Source organism: Harpia harpyja, chromosome 5 (assembly GCF_026419915.1).
Source record: "Harpia harpyja isolate bHarHar1 chromosome 5, bHarHar1 primary haplotype, whole genome shotgun sequence".
Lineage (NCBI taxonomy): Eukaryota > Metazoa > Chordata > Aves > Accipitriformes > Accipitridae > Harpia > Harpia harpyja.
The window spans coordinates 78668873-78686379 of NC_068944.1; the positions used below are offsets into that span (position 1 = coordinate 78668873).

Below are 17507 nucleotides of genomic sequence, written 5' to 3' on the forward strand. Positions count from 1 at the left end.
TTGGAGCGGAGGGGACAAATTGCAGCGGGGGGACACCCCCCACCCCCCCCAAGTTGGGGAGGCCGTGCAGGCTGGCATGGCCCCAAGGGGCTGGTCCCCCCCCTCCCTGGTCTGGGGTCCCAATCCATCCCAGTGACCCTAGGGAGGGACTGGGTACACGGACACGGGTGGAGGTCGAGGGGGGGGGGGGGGGGCGTGGGGACACAGGTAATGGCGGGTGTGGGGCGCGGGAGTTTACGCATGCGCGCAGCGGGGGTAGATGTAAGGCGCAGGCGTGCCCCTCCTTGCGCGCGTGCGCGCTGCCGAACTACCGCTCCCAGCAGCCCTCGACGCTCGCCCCGCCCCTCCGCCCTCCCCCCCTTTTTTTTCAGGGGAGGAGGCGTGGCTTGAAAAGGGGAGGGACGCGTCTTGAGGCGGAGGTTGAGCGGGAGGGGCGTGGCGGAGCCGTGAGGCTCCTCCCCCTTCGCCTCTCCCTATTGGCGGCGCCGCCGTTGTCGCTGGTGACGGCGGGACGCGGCGGGGCCGCGGCGCGAGCCCCGGTCCTCAGTCAGCGGCGGGGCGGCCGTGAGGGGGGCAAACCGTACGGGGGGGGGGGGGGGAAAGGTTGGTCGGTCGGTCGGTCGCCCACCCGGTAGCCCACCGGGGTCATGGGAGGCCGAACCGGGGCCGAGGCCGCCGCCGAGCGGTAGGGCCGCCGGGAATATGGCGGAGAGGTGAGAACCGGCACCGCGGGGTGGGGTTTTGGGGCGGGGGGGGAGCCGTCTGAGGGGGCCTGAGGGCTGAGGGGGGGGGGGGTGGGGCTGCTCCCCCTCTCTTAAGGGGGCCAGACCCCCTCTCAGCGCCCCCGGGGGGGCCTTTGGCCCCCCCGGGGGCGCTGAGAGGGGGTCTGGCCCCCCTTTTTATTAGGGGGGGGTGTCTTCCCTCTCCCCCCACTCCCTGTAGAGCTATGTAGGGGTTATGGGGGTGCCCCCACCTCTTTAAGGTGCCCTGAGGGGTGTTTGCCCGCCCCCCCCCCCACCTTGGGGTGTATCTGTGCCCCTTTTTGGGGAGGGGGTGTTTTTTCCCCTCTTTTTCTGGTCCTTTGGGGGGGGGCTGTTAGCACCACCTCGATTTATTTGGGGGGGGGCATCCCCACCTGCTCTGCGTGGTGTAGGTTTGGATTCTAACCCCACCCCGCTCTCTGTGGGTGCGTGGGGTGGGGGTGAATCCCCACCCCACTCTGCACCCCCCCCTCCCCGACTTTTGGTGCATGGGGTGGGGGCTGGATGCACCCACCTGGTTCCCTGTGGTTGCAGTAGGGAGATGGAGGGGCTCGATCCTACCCTGTTCCCTACGGAGGGGCTGGATCCCACCCTGCTCCCCGTGGGGGGGTTATGGAGGGGCTGGATCCCAGCCTGCTCCCCGTGGGGGGGTTATGGAGGGGCTGGATCCCACCCTGCTCCCCGTGGGGGGGTTATGGAGGGGCTGGATCCCACCCTGCTCCCCGTGGGGGGGTTATGGAGGGGCTCGATCCCACCCTGCTCCCTGTAGAGGGGTTATGGATTGGGCTGGATCCCAGCCTGCTCCCTGTGATGGGGGGTTATGGGGGGGGGGGGCGCTGGATCCAACCCCATCCTGCTCCCTGTGGATGCTCTGTGGGGGGGGTTATGGATTGGACTGGATCCCACCCCCTGGGATGCAGCCAGGGGAAGTATTTTTACGGAGGTGTGAGGTGTGGCAGGGCGCAGGGGGGGTGCGTGGGGGGGACACACACAGGGTGGCATGCGAGTGGGTGTGTATGCAGGGATGCGCTGGGGATGGGGTGCGGGCAGGGATCGGGGTACCTGCAGGGGGTGGGGGGGCTGCAGCGGGGTGCACAGCGGTTTGGGGGGGGAATGCACTGGTCTTGAAGGGGGGAGAAATGGCTGAATTGTGGTGTTCGTGCTGGAATGGGGGTTATTTATTTCACATGTGTGGTGGATGGTGAGCCGCTGGTTGGGGGTTTTTTGTTTTTTTTTTTTTCTCTCTGCGCTGCTCTGCTGCTTCCCCAGACCTGCATTCTCCAGCTGCAAAAACTGCAGGATGGGATTTTTTTTTTTTTTTTTTTTTCCCCTTCCTTCCTTGGCGATAGCAGTTTAATCAACCCTTGAGTGACCTCTACAGATAAACCCGCAGCTGCTGTGCTCCAGTACCTCACCTGGCACATGCAGCTGGGTGGGCTTAAGGGAGGTGGGAGAAAAACCCAAAATGTTTTTAAAAGAAAAGTAATGAAATTGGGGAGCTCGATGTGAGCTCTCGGGTACCTACAAGCAGCAGGTGGCTTGGACTGGGGTGTGCCTCTGGCTGAGTGTATCTGGACCGGTCTTAAGCAAGATGTGACACTGTGTTTCATGCTGTCAGGCCGGCGTCTGTGGCCGTGCCGTTGCTGCTACCATCCATGGATGGTTGGTTGATCTCCTCCATGAAGTGTCTGCCCAGGCAGTAGCTGCAGCTGAATGTTAATATACCACATGATCGTTAAAAACAGCGTGATTGCACCTTGCTGCAAATCTGTTTCCTTCATTTGCAGCGACGTTGGGAGCTGATTTCTTTGGTGCTAGGGGGAACCAACACCCTCGTGATTCCATCATCTGGCTGCTGCAAACTGTCTCGCTGCTGACTTTGGGAGGGGGCGTGGGGGAACGAGACTGACAGTATTTGGTGCTTGTGGATGTGAATTAGTCTGTGGATGCGAGATGTTGGCTTATGCTTGCAAGATGTGATCTTATGTTGGTTAATAAATGCCTCTTGTAGTTCTGTTACTGAGTATTGTTCCGTGCCGTACACCTCTATTTTTTTTGGAAGGGAGAAGCTATGTATTTCTTCCCCATCGCTTAGGATGGGTGCAAGAGGGAGGGCTCAAGGCATCTAGCGGTGTTACCCTTCTTCCAGTCAAAGAGAAGCACAGACATCTCCCACAGCATTTTGTAGATCCTCACCCATCAGCAACCAGTAACTTCTTTTTGGTGTGTCTTGGCCGGTACGTACACTCAGCTGATCAGGAGCTATCTTCCCAGCCTAAAATTCGGATTAATCGAACTCTGCGCTGGAGTTTGAATCGCTGATGGCAGCGCACCTCATTCCACCAGTACCTGGGAGGGCTTTCAAGTCTAAATGACTCTTTAATGTTAATCCCAACGACTTGAGTTATGCTAATACCCCTGGGACAGATAATTTCAGTGCTCTTCCTTTGGGAAGAAAGGCATATGTCGAGGCCCTCAATCTCTAGGGAAGTCTTTGCTCTGATGCTAAAGGAGCCGCTGACGGGGAATTTCCCACCAAAATCTACGGTTGCTGTATTCTTCCTGCTGCAGATCAAGACAAATCAAGGTCTAGCCTGTCTGCGAGCCAGATGTCTTCATGGAGCTCCCTTCCAAAGGAGCCGGAGATGGGCTCAAAGGAGCTTTTTCAAACGAGGCTGCTAGCAAGATTTGTCAGTGGCTTAAAAAGAGGGGAGGGAGCGAACTTGCTGTCCTCCTGGTAAAATTAATATTGCTGATACAAAGGTGCCTGAGAAGTGCTCGCAGCTGAATTTCTGTGATTTATTGTTAACTTCATTTGAGGAGCCTGTAACTGTAATTCCTGGGTATACTCTACATGGCTTAAATTAGGTCATTAACTATCCTAATAAGAGAAGCAGAAATGCCTTAGTCTCCTGTAACCTGCAGCTCTGACGGAGAGGGAGAGTGAGAGAGAGAGAGGAGATGCAGCCAGTTGGCCAAGAGCCCAGAGCTTCATAGCTTGCAGCTGAATAAAAGGTGGGTGAATAGATGCAGGAGGATAAATGTGGTTAAATTGGGTGCCAGCTGTGTCTCTGCTGGGAGGGTCCTGCCGCTGCGTGCCGTGGGACTTGCTGCTGGGGTGTTGCGTTGGGGTGGTGGGAGTAAGGAGGGGTCAGAGGATCATAGAATCATTTAGGTTGGAAAAAGACCCTTAAGATCATCGAGTCCAACCGTAAAAGGTTGGAAGGAGAGGGAGACTGCTGAAGTCTGGGTTGTTGAAGGTTGTCCAAATCCTGACCGACGTTGCATTTCGCAAAGGATTTTTCTGATACCCGTGACGATGAGTGTGTGGTTGGTGGGTGCGTGGGTTTTATTTTGGTTTTGGGGATTATCTTTTTTTTGCTGCTGCCATCCTGTTGGAACAGGAGCCGCTTTCTACCCTGGTTGCAACCACCGAGTGGTTTTTATGGTTAGTCCTAGACAGCTGCTGCAGCTGTTAAGTTTAACAGTGATGCTAGGCGTACTCTGGACCAGCTTTACGAAGATTAATGAAGGTATGTTTAGGTACGCTAACGAACCTGGCAACATAAGAGCAGCGAGATGATACAGGTTGTGTGGATGACAGGGCCAGCTTTTTATTCTGATTTAAAAGTAAATCCCTTCTGCCTCATTCTTCCTAGCCTATACTGGGCATTGTGGATGCGTGATTGTGGGTTATAACTACATGAGTGGTAAGAGAGCATCTTCTTGAAGCAGGAATATAGGACCTAGACCTGATGGTTGAGAGAGCTTCTCCAACCCATCAACTAGCTGTAGGGTTTACAGACATTTTAGATAATGTAGTTGAATCCCAGATCCTGTCCAAAATAATAATAATTAAAAAAAAAAAAAGGTATTTTATGGAATGCCTGGCTTCTGAAAAATGGGGAAATAACAGCTGCGCATGCGTCATCGGTCTGACATCAGACCTCCTGGGCATGTGTTGTCAAACAGCCCTGCGCAAGAGCAGAGCCACTTGGGAGCGCGGTGCCGCTGATTGTAGATCTGGTGCGTGTTTGTTTTGCTTGCCTGTTTACAGAGCTGCTCCTCCACCTCTTTAATATTAAAAAACTGGTAAAATCTGGGACAATCCCAGCAGCCTGTCTGTATCTAACTCTGTCTTTAGAGCTGGGGCTTTCAGCAGTTGAAAGCTGCCTGATTGCTTGTAGTTGTGATATCTACAACTCATCTCTCAGTTAGGACTCTTGAGTCTCCAAAATCCTTAAGCCAGTTCTGGCAATGTCGTAGAATCATAGACTGCTTTGGGTTGGAAGGGACCTTAAAGATCATCTCGTTCCAACCCCCCTGCCATGGGCAGGGACACCTTCCACTAGACCAGGTTGCTCAAAGCCCCATCCAACCTAGCCTCGAACGCTTCCAGGGAGGGATAAGGGATGTCCAGGTTGCGTGTTGGGTGCTTCCTGACAGACTGAACTTTGCTGTGAAACCTTTTTTTCTAGAGAAATGATGGAGTCTTGTTTGTTGAAATATTTCAGCTTAGACTGGACAAAGCATGAATAAATCTTGTCATGTGGACCAATGTGACCCTTCTTTAGCAGGAAGGTGGAGGGGGCCTGTTGCATCATGAGGGTCCTCTCTAAGGATAAGCCTGATGCTCTCGGGCAGAGTTCCAGGGAAGGAGTTATCTTGACTTTGTGCTTGTTTAAAGCTTTGTGAGGAGCTGTCCTGGAGGATTAGGTGAATCCACAATTTTGTACCTCGATTTGAAGGTGACCTACTTTGGTCTTGATCAAGTCCTTAAGCTGCATGCCATCAGCTCCTGCCACCACGTGGGGGTTGTCATCTGGGAAATGTTTGTGGGGTTGAAGGCTTGAGCTGTAGAAACGTGCAGCGTGTTGGTGTAGACAACTTCCACACACACACAAAGTAACTACTTTAGATAGTGAACTAGGAGCAGCTTCCTGAATCCCTCTTCCAGCAATAATGTCCTGTTGTGGCTTCTCCTTCTTCAGGCCAACTGACCTGACCATTATTTCTCCTGGGTCAGTCTGCTCTGACTCCTCAATCTGCATTTAGGCTGGTGAAGCTGAAGGTCCAGGGCGAGTTTTTCTGGGTAGGTTTCTAGGTAAACTATAATCTAGATAGCAGACATTGTGTCTCATGAGTAGGTATCTTGGTTTAAGACCGGTTCAGGCAAGGCTCAAGTCCTCAAACCATTCTGGCAATCATATTAAGACCAAAGACTTGTGGTGTGTTGTTCCTCTTCTGAAAGATGAAAGTTTTAGCAACTCATCTCTAGTAACTTGTGAATATACATGATTTAAAAAAACCAACCAAACAAAAACCCTACCCAACAACCTTTAAACAAAAACCCACAAACCGAAACAAAACCACTAAACACAACCGAGAAGTCTCTAGGGACTGGGCTGATTCCAGGAGTTAAATTTATGTATAATCCGGTGGGGCTGCAAGTTCCCTGACGGTGCGGCAGAGCCGTGGAGGGGTCTGGCTCTTGCGGGGGTGGATCATAAATCATCAGGTGTAGGATTTTTAGGCTTGACTGTAGCCACTGCCAGTGTACAGCAGCGTTTTTATGGCATGCCTATTTGGACATGTTTGCCCCAGATAATAAATATCAGTAAGAACTTCATTTTGGCTGCTGATTAAGATCACTACAAATGTTACGATGACCTCTTCCCTCCAGTACCTCTAAAAAATAATTTCTTGTTCCTGTCTTCAGCAGCCATGCTCTCCCTCCTGCATTTTTGCTTCAGTGATTATTTCCTTACATGCTCTAGATAACGCATTGAACCTAGACCTTTCCTCTTCCTCCTCTGTCTCTTCTCAAAAATAAACATTTCTGCTGTAATACTTTTTTTCACTTTGCAACTAATCCAGGCTGGCTATTTTTAATTCCAGTTGCCAAGAAGCAAGCAAGGGATAAATGTACTCCAGGTGCTGAGGGGAAGAAGTGGAGCACTCTCTAGATAGCATCTGTACTGTGCCCTTGGAATTAGTCGTTACTCCTTAAATTGCTCATAGGAACCCCCAAAGCTGGTTTTCTCGGTTTACCAGCTCCTGCCTAGCAGTGAAAGAACCACATTGTGCTGTTACAATGGGAGGTGCCTCGTTTCTCAAATTCTTCAGCCCTCACTGTTCCTCTGGCCTTAATAGATCTGGTGATTGCATTTATTTTCTTCCTCTTGCTGCTGGGACTGCTCCTGCCCTTTAAGCATTCTCACAAACAGCTCCGCAAGAGGCAGTCCTGATGGATGCCCAATTTTTAGGGAGCCAAATACGTCGCTCTGACTTCTAGTACTGTCCCAGCTGATTGGCAGGCAACTGGCTATCCTCATCTCTGCACTCTCAAATGAAGGAAAAAAAAGACTGTTTTCAAATTGTTAAAGTATTTTTAAACAATAAATGGGAAGGAGATGGAAATGGACAGAGAGGGCTCATTAACTGTGACGTGTAGTAACCCAGTGGTGTAATTCAGAGAGCAGAAACCACTCTTCCTGCAGTGAAAGATGTGGAAATTTTTGATGTTGATTAACATCTCATAAAACTTGCAGCAAATGAGGCCTGAAATAGACTGTCAGAGGGAGAAGGCTTTGCTTATTGTATTTTACAGACAGCATGATCCTAGAAGGTTTTGTTCCTGGAATGAACATTGATGGGAAGTTATGTTTCTGGTATGGAGCAGAGCTTTTTGACTTCTGGCTAGTGTTAAAGTTTGCTTGTTAGTGCTGACTTTCTAAAACACAGTTTGATGGGGAAGAAAGCCCTTGCTGGAAGGGAGGGAGGGGTGTAAGGAACAGGGGGTTAGTGGTAGCTGGGCTGGAATGTGGCATAGAGGAAGGATGCCTGGGGGCTGGCCGGTGTCACGGCCACCGGTGACTTAGCCAGCCTTGGATCAGTTGATACCTGACCTAAAGGTGGCTTGCAGGTCGCTCTTCTCTTATAGTGCTGTGCGTAAGGGCTGGGGGGTAATAAATTAGGGTAAAAACCTCAGCAAATGTTGGATTAAAATGTAGCGTTGCATGCCAAAACTTAGGATTTCTGACCTCACTGTAGGATGCGCATATTCTGCATCCGTGTATATAGAATCATAGAGTGGTTTGGGTTGGAAGGGACCTTAAAGACCATCTAGTTCCAACCCCCCTGCCATGGGCAGGGACACCTTCCACTAGACCAGGTTGCTCAAAGCCCCATCCAACCTGGCCTTGAACACTTTCCAGGGATGGGGCATCCACAACCTCTCTGGGCGACCTGCTCCAGTGCCTCACCACCCTCAATGTAGAGAATTTCTTCCTTATATCTAATCTAAATCTGTCCTCTTTCAGTTTAAAATCATCGCCCCTTGTCCTATCACTACACACCCTTGCAAAAAGTCCCTCTCTGGCTTTCTTGTAGGCCTCCTTTAGGTGCTGGAAGGCTGCTATGTGGTCTCCCTGGAGCCTTTTCTTCTCCAGGCTGAACAACCCCAACACTGTTCCCATTCTACAGATGGGAAGAGAAGAGACCTCGATGTGTCAAAAGTCGTGCAATAAAATAACACTGGAGTCTGGGATCTCAGCTCTCTGGGCCGTGACTGGTTTTGACTGTGCAGTCTCCTTCCTCTTTACCACTGAGAAGTATAGAAAAATCTCTGAATTGAAGCTAGGTGCCTTCCTTATGGTGTAGCCCCTACAGAAAACACATGTGTCTGGTCCATTTGTGCTCGTCAGATGCACGCGGTTTCTGGGCTGCCTCTTCCCGAGGTGATGACATTTCTCTGTCTGCCTCGTTGCATTTTTATTGATCTTCCCTCTCTGCTCTGCGCTCTGCTTGAATGTAAATGACTTCCACGGGCAACGTGTTTGGAAACCCAAGCTTTTTACCATCCAGAAACATTACTTACTCTACGAATTGAAGCTATAGTATTATGATTTTTATTGATCTTTCTGTAGCGCTTCTTGCAAGCCTGAGAGCACTTCACACACACAGTTGGGAGAGATCATTGCATTAGATGGAAAAGTGCAGTCGCTTATTGACTGCAATGTGGCAGTTTCCTTTCTAGAAGAGAAGGATGGACAATAGGGTGTGTTTAAATAACGGTGGAATTTAGGTTGCTAGAGTCAACCCACGGTCTGTCTGGGATGTTTAGACAAATAGTCCCTCTTTGAAGTCTAAATCCTTTAAAAGACTACAAATGAAACAGCAACACGCTGTCCCTGGCAGCGTGCTAGGATGCAGAGTTACACGTGGACTCAAAAGGGAAAATGCTGCTTCTTGAAGAGCCTGTCTTGCTTCCTTTTGGTATGCTAGGGTTGGGTTTTTTTGGTGTCCGTCTGTTAAATTACTCACACTGAGGAACGCATCTCAAGCTGGCCAAGCAGCACACTGAGCACACACGCAACGCTATGCAGGATATACGGGTGTATCATCGGTTTTTATTGGTAATTAAGCTGTTTCTTAAGTACTTTCTGAATCCTGTTGGTGACCTGAAGTTGGCTTTCTGGATGCTGTTGTTCTGCTTCATAAGCTTCTTTGCTCCCTTTAATCTAACGTGTGCATCTGTGAATCCACGTCCCCTCAAAGGCAGGGACAGGAGAAATCCTGTAGAGCCTTCTCCGTGTGCTTGGTGCACTGCGGCGGCTGAGGCTTTAAAAAAAAAATATATAACAAAAACACAAACGCCTCTTACTCTGGCAACATTTAATGTGGTCAGGAACATTTGGGAAGAATTAGGGAAAAAAAAAAAACAAACCAAAAACAAACCATCAGTCAGAAAAATCACTGTTTGGAGCAGAGGAGTTGAGGGATTTGTGTGCATGCATCTCTGACCAGATCAGCAGGCTCTCGGCGAGCCTTGTGGTTTTCATCCACTTCCCAGAAAAGAAGTGGGATTTGGGTGAAATGAGCACGGAGGAGGTTGTTTGCTGAGACTGCTGGACTCTGATTTCCTTGCTTTGCATCCGCTTGACTAAGCATGACCTCTGCTACTTGCTGCTTGGGGTTTTTTGGGAGTTGAGATCATGTTTCAGCCCTCGCTGGGGTTAAATCCAGTGGTTGTACGGAGAAGGGAGCAGGTTGGCTCCCTGCAGTCCCTGGCAGCCTGCTCTGCTGTGGGTATTGCAAAAAGGGAGCGTGGGGAGGAGAACAAGAGGTTGCTCAAGTCGCAGTAGCTACCTCGGGCTTCTGGTGGTTGTCTCTCAAGGACTTCTGCAGCGCTGGCAGCTCAACACCTAAAGGAGCCATGCACACGGCAAGCTTTCTTTTTAATGCAGTTTTGCTTTCTAAGGTAGGAAGGAGACTGAGGTCGGAGCGATTTGAGACCCGTCCCCTTTGTGACATCCCCGGTGGGTTTCTTGCCTTTCTCCTTCATGGCAATAGATCTCAATGCTTACTTGAAAGGCGATGCTTCCTCTGCCTCTCCAGTTCCGAAGAAGCCTTCCCTTCAACTTTTTGACCTCTACCTACGGCCTGCTCTGGGAGATAAGAGCGGGCATGTCTCGGTATGCCATTCTACATCCAGGATTAGTATCAAAGCACTGGGATTGTTAGAGCTCAGGTTTTTGTTATTTGTGTTTGGTTTTTTCCTCTGCATGGCTTTGGGGAGAGCAGGAAGGTGCTTCTTTCCTTCCTTGCACTAGGCAGGACTTGCCATTTAGAATCACAGAATGGTTTGGGTTGAAAGGGACCTTCAAAGACCATCTAGTCCAACCCCCTTGCCATGAGCAGGGACATCTTCAACTAGATCAGGTTGCTCAGAGCTCTGTCCAACCTGACCTGGAATGTTTCCAGGGATGGGGCATCAACCACCTCTCTGGGCAAACCTGGTCCAGTGTTTCACCACCCTCATCGTAACAAATTTCTTCCTTAGATCTGGTCTGAATCTCCCCTCTTTGAGTTTAAAACTGTTAACCCTTTGTCCTATCATTACAAGCCCTGCTAAAAAGTCTGTCCCCTTCTTTCTTATAACCCCCTTATAATTATTGAAAGGCGACAATTTAGAGGGATCTGCATCCAGAGTTACACACTGGGACTGGACGAGCAGCGGCCACCGAAGGTCTGTTTCTGGAGAAGGCTGCAGGCAGATGTTTGCTCTCTGTGTGCTCCCAGCTGGCTCGATGATGCTCCAGCTCAGATGCAGAAGTGGCACAGCACGGACAGTGAGGTGCTGGGCCTCCCTGGGGCTTCCTGATGCAGGCTGTGCCGTGCGTGGATGGGAAACTCGGCTCGCTGGATCGCAGCAGGCTCAGCTGGGGTGGAGGGCTCGCATTGCTGCCTTGCAGTCTCCTGCGCGGATGATGCGAGGACCGGAGGAGCTTGCGTCATGATGAGTGTGTTCCTAATTGAGAGTGGCTTGATGAAATTGAGCAGTGGGGTAGCAAAAGCATACAGGAAGCTCTTTATTTTTATTTTTTTAATTCCAGATTAAAAGGACTTTCACTACACCCCCTGCCCCACCCAAGGCTGCAGAGAGCGTTCGGTTCCCTACTTCCACCTTCTGTGCCATTTTCAAGAGATGCTGTTGAATCTGTCAGAGCTCCCAACAGCACTGCTGTAAGGCTGTAAGGAAAAATTGCAAATGAATACATCAACACTGCTTTCATTTAGAAGCCTTTTCTTTTCCCCTTCTAGTTCTGCATATCTAACATCTTCTGAATGTCACCTTGAGGAATCTGTATTGTAGTGTGGCTGTTCAGTGCAGTGGATTGTATGTGTGGAAGTAGGTGGAGCACGTGCTTGAAAAATGTCCCCGTGTCCATGTCCCCGTGTCTGTCCCCCCATCCCGTCCATCCCTGTCCCCCCATACCCCCCCCCCAAAAAAACCAACAGTGGTTTAGAGAACACTTTAGCACATTTTCTCTTAGACATTTCTTTTTTTTTTTTTTTCTTTAAATAGGAAGTTCTCTAGGTTTTTGTTCAAGGTAAGTAATGTGCCTAGAACTTCAAACCATGACAAGTGCCTCTGCAGTCATTATTTTTCTGTCAAACTTGAGCTTGCCTAAGCAATGCACCTTTCTTCTTCAGTTGGAAGGGAGAACTTGCATGGACAGGGTTTGTAATCACAAACAGAAGTGGGAATAAGTTCTTTAAGAAGAGAAGACTTGCTCTGAATGTATTGATCAGGGTTTGAAAGCCACCTGGATTGAGAAGGCACAATGCCTGCCTTACTCAAAATATGTTCTAACATGGGATGGGCTTCCAAGGTGAGGCAAGACTCCTGACAAAAGGAGCTTTTTTATGAATTGTCTTAACAGTGTCAAAAAGTAGGTTCTTGTACCGGAGGATGACAACAGTCAACCTTGTTCTGAGGCATGACTTTACTCCTTAAAGCAGAGCACAGAATGAGGTTGAGGAGGGCTTGTGTGGAGAAGGCTATAGGAGGAACATAGAATAATGCAGTGGGGGGAAACCAGGGCTTGTTTTGTCATCTCCACAATCCCCCAAGTTGTCATCTGAAAAGATGACACTCCAAACAGGAGACTAATACAAACCCTTGGTAGAAACCAAGCTTGGTGCGCAGGAGGAACAGGTTTGGCAGCAGAACTCTCTGTCTGGTGCTTCTCTACGTAGGAAGTATCTGATCCAGACCTGTAAGCCACAGGTTACATTTGTCTTGCCATGGCTGCCTCATTTCATGTGGCCAGTGCTGATAGGAATGTGAACATTCGTGTCTATTTAACGGGAATCTGTTGAAAGTTGCTCTGAGAATGGATCAAAGACGGTTAGAGGTAGTGCTCCAAAACTTGAAGGAAAGTTTGGCTGGAGTTTCTAGCCAGTGGCTATCCATTTCAGATGCCGTGCTCTTGTAAATGGTCTTGCTTGATCTTACCTGAATAGGGATGAGCTTTCCATCCGCTCTTGCCCATGCAGCACTGCGGGTGTTATTTGACCGTTCCTCAAGCGTGTTACTTTAGTGAATCAACGTGTCTTGTAAGCAAATGGAGGAGTCTGTAGCCATTTGAATCTTGAGGTGCCTATCCTTTTAGCAATAGGGAAAATATAAAAAACTGTATATGTACTTTTGGATACTCCTGACATATGTCTCTCCATCTGCACTTAGAGCACGCGGATAATGCGGCTAAAAACACACTTGCAGATAACACTGTATAAATTTTCCCCCTATGCAGTGCAAATATCTTTCATTAAGCCTTTTAAATAGGGAGAAAGCAACCTTTTTGGGGTATGGTTTTGCAGGAATACTTACATATAAAACAAGTCTACTCGGGCACTGCAACTAAGTCTTGTGTCTCATAGTATAACCCCATGCTTCAAAGCACCTTCCTAGTGGCTGATAACAAGGCAAGCCTTCAGAATGGAAGCATGCTTGCTTTGCATTAGCGTGTAGAACTGCAAACATTATGCATAGCTGCCTGTACAGTCAAAACCAAAGCAAAAATACTTCATTTTGGCACCCTGGGGTTAGGTGCTAGGTTCAAAGCTAAACAGACTGAACTTAAGAGTAATCCCTCTCTGTTTCAGATCCCACTGCCAAGACTCGAGTTCTGATTCCCTTCTTTGTTCCCTTTCACAGAAATGAAAGGTGCAAAATACCTAAACACAGAAAACTGAGGCTAGAGCAGTGTATTTAATATGCTAGTGCCATGAATAGACGTCCTGGAGTTGGTTTCATTCTGGAGAACTTGTGAGCTTGGAAAAGGGACCTACAGAGGCTACTGGGGAAGGCTGCAAATCTGCACATTGAAGTAATTAAAGGTTATCAATGATTCATGTGTCTCCCTCCACCCACATAAGCGTGATCCGAGTGCTTGCTTTCTTTTTCATAATGCATTTCAGACTATCCTGTATGGTAGAAATCATTTAACCCTCAGGATTATCTTGGCATTTTCAGCTCCCATCTCAAGGTGGGCCTTTGGCTTTAGTGTCTGCGTGGCAGGAAAGCGGCTGTCACGTAACTACTTTCGTCTTGTCTCCAGTCATTCAACTCAATTTCACATGGCTACTTGGATCTCGCCTAGCAGCAGAACCTTTTTTTTTTTTTTTTTAAACAAAATGCTGTCTTAGCTCTAGAATATTTTTTTTTCCCCTTGATTCTTCAGTATATTGACAACTTAAAGTCAGCGCTCAAAGTGCTGACCTACCGTTCTGAATACAGGCACAGGATTTATCCCAAAGTGATGAGAGACTTGTGTGTGTTAATCCCGAGGACGTAGCACTGAAATAAGAATATCTGGGGTAAGTTCCAGTTCAGTCTCACTGTGCTGATTGTTTTACAGATAGAGATCAAATGATTTTTAGCCAGACATTTGAAAGGCTGGAAGTTTTCTGGTAATCTGTTGATTGAAATTACCAGAAGAGGCATTGATACCATGCCAAGATACCAAAACTGAAATTAATGTCTCCCAGGTATGTTAGTGTGCTCCTCCAGTGCATTGGTATGATTATGTCACACAGATTGCTCCGATTGCAGTATATCGTGGCTAAACCCTAGAAAACAAAACTGCCTCAGTTGGGATTTGTTGCAGAATTGCATCACGGAAGCCTTAAAACCCTGAAGTTTGGTAACCTGAAAGCCGGCCACCAGCCTTAGATGGAGCGCAGTCCCTGCCCCCTGAAATGGGGAATAAAGTGGGGGTTTGGGGCAGTATCAGTTGCCCTGCTTTTTAGCTGCAGATTCCCACACCTCTCCCTGGGACAGTAGGTATGAGGGACCGGGAACATTGTATGGTGTCAGTGCTGAGCCACGTTGGGGATTGACTTCAGCTGGGAATGTGGACTGGCATGAAAACTGCTTTATCTGTTTGAGGGAAGTGTCTGAGTTGTAATGCCCTAGGCTTGGGCTCAGGTGTGAATTCAGGAGGGAAAGAATCTGAAATAGGATTGTTTATACCAAGTTGGAGCAGAGGTTTACTAGCCCAGTATCCTGTCTACTGACAGGAGACCCTGTCTTCATCTTCTGTGGTCCTGGGAGATGGGTACGTAGCAATCACAGCTCTGGGTCCGTGACTTTATGTAGCTGCAAAGGGTTTTGTGAGCGATGGTAGAGCTTTTAACGGGACTCGACTCTGGCAGGATGGCGTAAAGAAAAGGCTAGCATTTTTGGTGATCCTAGTGTCCTCTTAACAAAGCTCTAGTACATCTCATGACTGTGTTGGGAGCACATGAACTTAAATATCTTCGAGGTGAATATCTCCTAATGGTTTTAATATCTGGATCTTAAATATTGCTAAGTATCCTTTATTTTCCCATTCCCTAAGTGATATTTTAATCCTACAGTTTGCTGAAATATAATTGCCATGCTCTTCTGTGAGTAGACTCTTGGAAGATCTTTATCCTGGAGCTATGCAAAGGCTGGTTATCTCCTGTTTTTTAAAGGCAGTCTTTGTGGGAGGCAAAGGCACAGGTCCCTCCAGAAGGTCGAAGGAGACCTTCCCTTCCTCATTAGCTCTCCAGTGTGGACACAAACTAGCAGCTGTAATGAAGTTATGGACAAGGTAACTTGGTCCATAGCATTCAAAAGTATATCCAGAGAGTGTTTCATACTATTAAGTATCCCAGCCATGTTATAAAATGAACCCCTTTGTCAGGAAGGCAAGGAATTGGCTGCTGGAAGATGAGATCCAATTAACTGCAGTGATCAATGGCAATCAATTAAAAACTGCACTCCCTGGACTATGACACTCTAAGAACATACGTCCATGTTACCCTTTAAGGCAAGACATGGCTATTTGAGCTAGTTTTTATGATACTACCTTTTAGCTTAACTAGGTTTAGCTTAGTAAGAACTTAAGGGTACATGAAATTTTAAACCTGTTTTGACTCAAGCCACATCCTTGCCGAGTGACCTACCCGTTTCAGGGTTGTGTAATCATATTTTCTTTCTAATACATCCCTAAGAGGTGTTTAGACTGGGAATAGAAAGGCACAAATGACCAAGAGGGCTACAAAAACCTGCAAAGGTCTGTTAAAGAACAGGGCTCAGCAAGTAGAAGGTAAGAAAGGAATGAGCAATAAATTACTTAAGCCCTATGTAGGTAATAAGTAGTAGGAACAAGGTGGTGTGTCAGGAAGACAGGTTTGCTTGGCAAAGTAGAAATGTGGGGGAAAACCAGCATAACCGTAGTGTTAATACAGAGGGACATAAACTAGCAAGAAGAAAAATGGATGTGAAGGAGGGAGAGGATGCTCCAGGCTACGCGTCAAAGTTGCGTGCAGTGAGAGGAAGGCAGAGGCTTTTTGATAGTGATAAGGAATGAATTGGAGTGCAGGCTCAGGAAACACAGTGAAGTTCCAAGTGGTTGCAATGAGGACATAGACAGCACTTAGGTTCCTAAATGGCTGCTGGGTTCCTAAATGATATTTGTATTTAATGCATTGCCTTTACCTCTTTAATGCAACTCTGAGAGAAGTCATTTGGGTACAATGGTGAAAACAGGGAACATAAAAATATCCCAGCAAAATTTAATTCAGGGAGAATATAGGTTTAATGTCTCTTCTGGGCATTTTTTTAGCCATTCTTGCCCTGGAAAGTCATGCAATGAGGAATGCCTTCAAGGTATTTGGTTAGGCAGTGCAGAAATAAATGAGCTTAAGAATTGCAGCCCTGGAGATTTGCCTGAAGTGGTAGGATCTAGAGTCGACTGGACAAACTTTGTAAGCAAGGGTCTTGTATGGGTCTTTTGGAGTAGTGGCAAATATTTGCTGTAGTAACATAAATGTAGAATACCCCTTTTTTGCATCAGTAAGGTATGCACCAGAAACTGCTGAAGCACAAACAGCATATACGTCAGCATGAGCACTGTCAAAACTAGAAGGGTGAACAGAGGTGGTATAGGGGGAAAAATTATTGAAAAATAATTTTGTCTGCCCCAGAGGTCTGCAGACAGGCTCCATCTGAAGCCTGGCGTGGGTAGGTGGATGACTGGAGTTAACTGTGACTTGGAATAATTTGGTACAAAGTGCCATTGAAACAGTTTAGCAAATGCTCTTTGCATCTGCTCATGCAGTCAGTCTTAGGAAAGATAACATCCTCTTAGCTTGGAAATAACGCAAAAGATGATTGCTTTATAAGCAAAAACTAAGGCAGTGGAAGACTTCAGGTGGGCATTAGAAGGTTTCCATATGTCACATGTGAAGAAGAGCTGTCTGAGCGGGGAGTAGTACAGGTTAACAAATCGGTATCGCTGCCAGCCGCCTTCTGTGCAGTTGCAGTTTTCTACTCAAGGGAGTGGAAGTAACATGGCCAACTCTACTCCATTTCTTGGGGTGAAATACCCAGGGTTACTCCTGTGCGCTCATCTCCGCTTTGCTGTGTGGCGGGTATTTTGCTGGAAGTAGCTGTGCTCTCGGCACTTCCCTTGCTCTTTCATCTGAGCTGCTATTAACGATACAGTTGGCATTAGTATTTGAGGATCTTGTAACTCTTGCTCTGTCTGCTTCATAGAACCAAAAACTGAAAGGGAAGACTTGAGGTTGGGAAGAGTATTGACATTCATGCTGAACAACTGAGAGAAGTGAACTGTGAATTAACAAGCAAGATGCCAAAGAGAGAGGCTGATCATAGTGAAGTACAGAAAGATGGTCTGAGGATGCCCCAGAACAGAGGCAGATGTTTCTGATCCTTCTCAATGAATGGAAGTTTGTGTTGTAGACGAACGCTTTGCCTAGAAATGTTTTATATGCATTCAAAGCTGGAAGTGAGGTTTTTAGAAAGCAATGAAGTGATGGTATCCAACCACCGCAAAAAAACTCAGTGCTAGTATTCAGTGATAAAAATTGGATGCTAGCTGTGGTTGGGGGGTATTATTTTAAAGA

General features: G+C 47.9%; 1 protein-coding gene across 1 annotated transcript in view; it reads left to right on the forward strand.

The window, feature by feature from the left end:
• The first annotated feature begins 608 nt into the window (after window positions 1-608).
• ARHGAP39 (Rho GTPase activating protein 39) overlaps window positions 609-17507 on the forward strand; it is a 148003-nt gene continuing 131104 nt past the window's right edge. The window contains exon 1 of the mRNA XM_052787879.1: window positions 609-713. Coding sequence (XP_052643839.1) covers window positions 703-713 — 11 coding nt within the window. The 5' untranslated portion in view covers window positions 609-702. The remainder of the gene's footprint in view (window positions 714-17507) is intronic.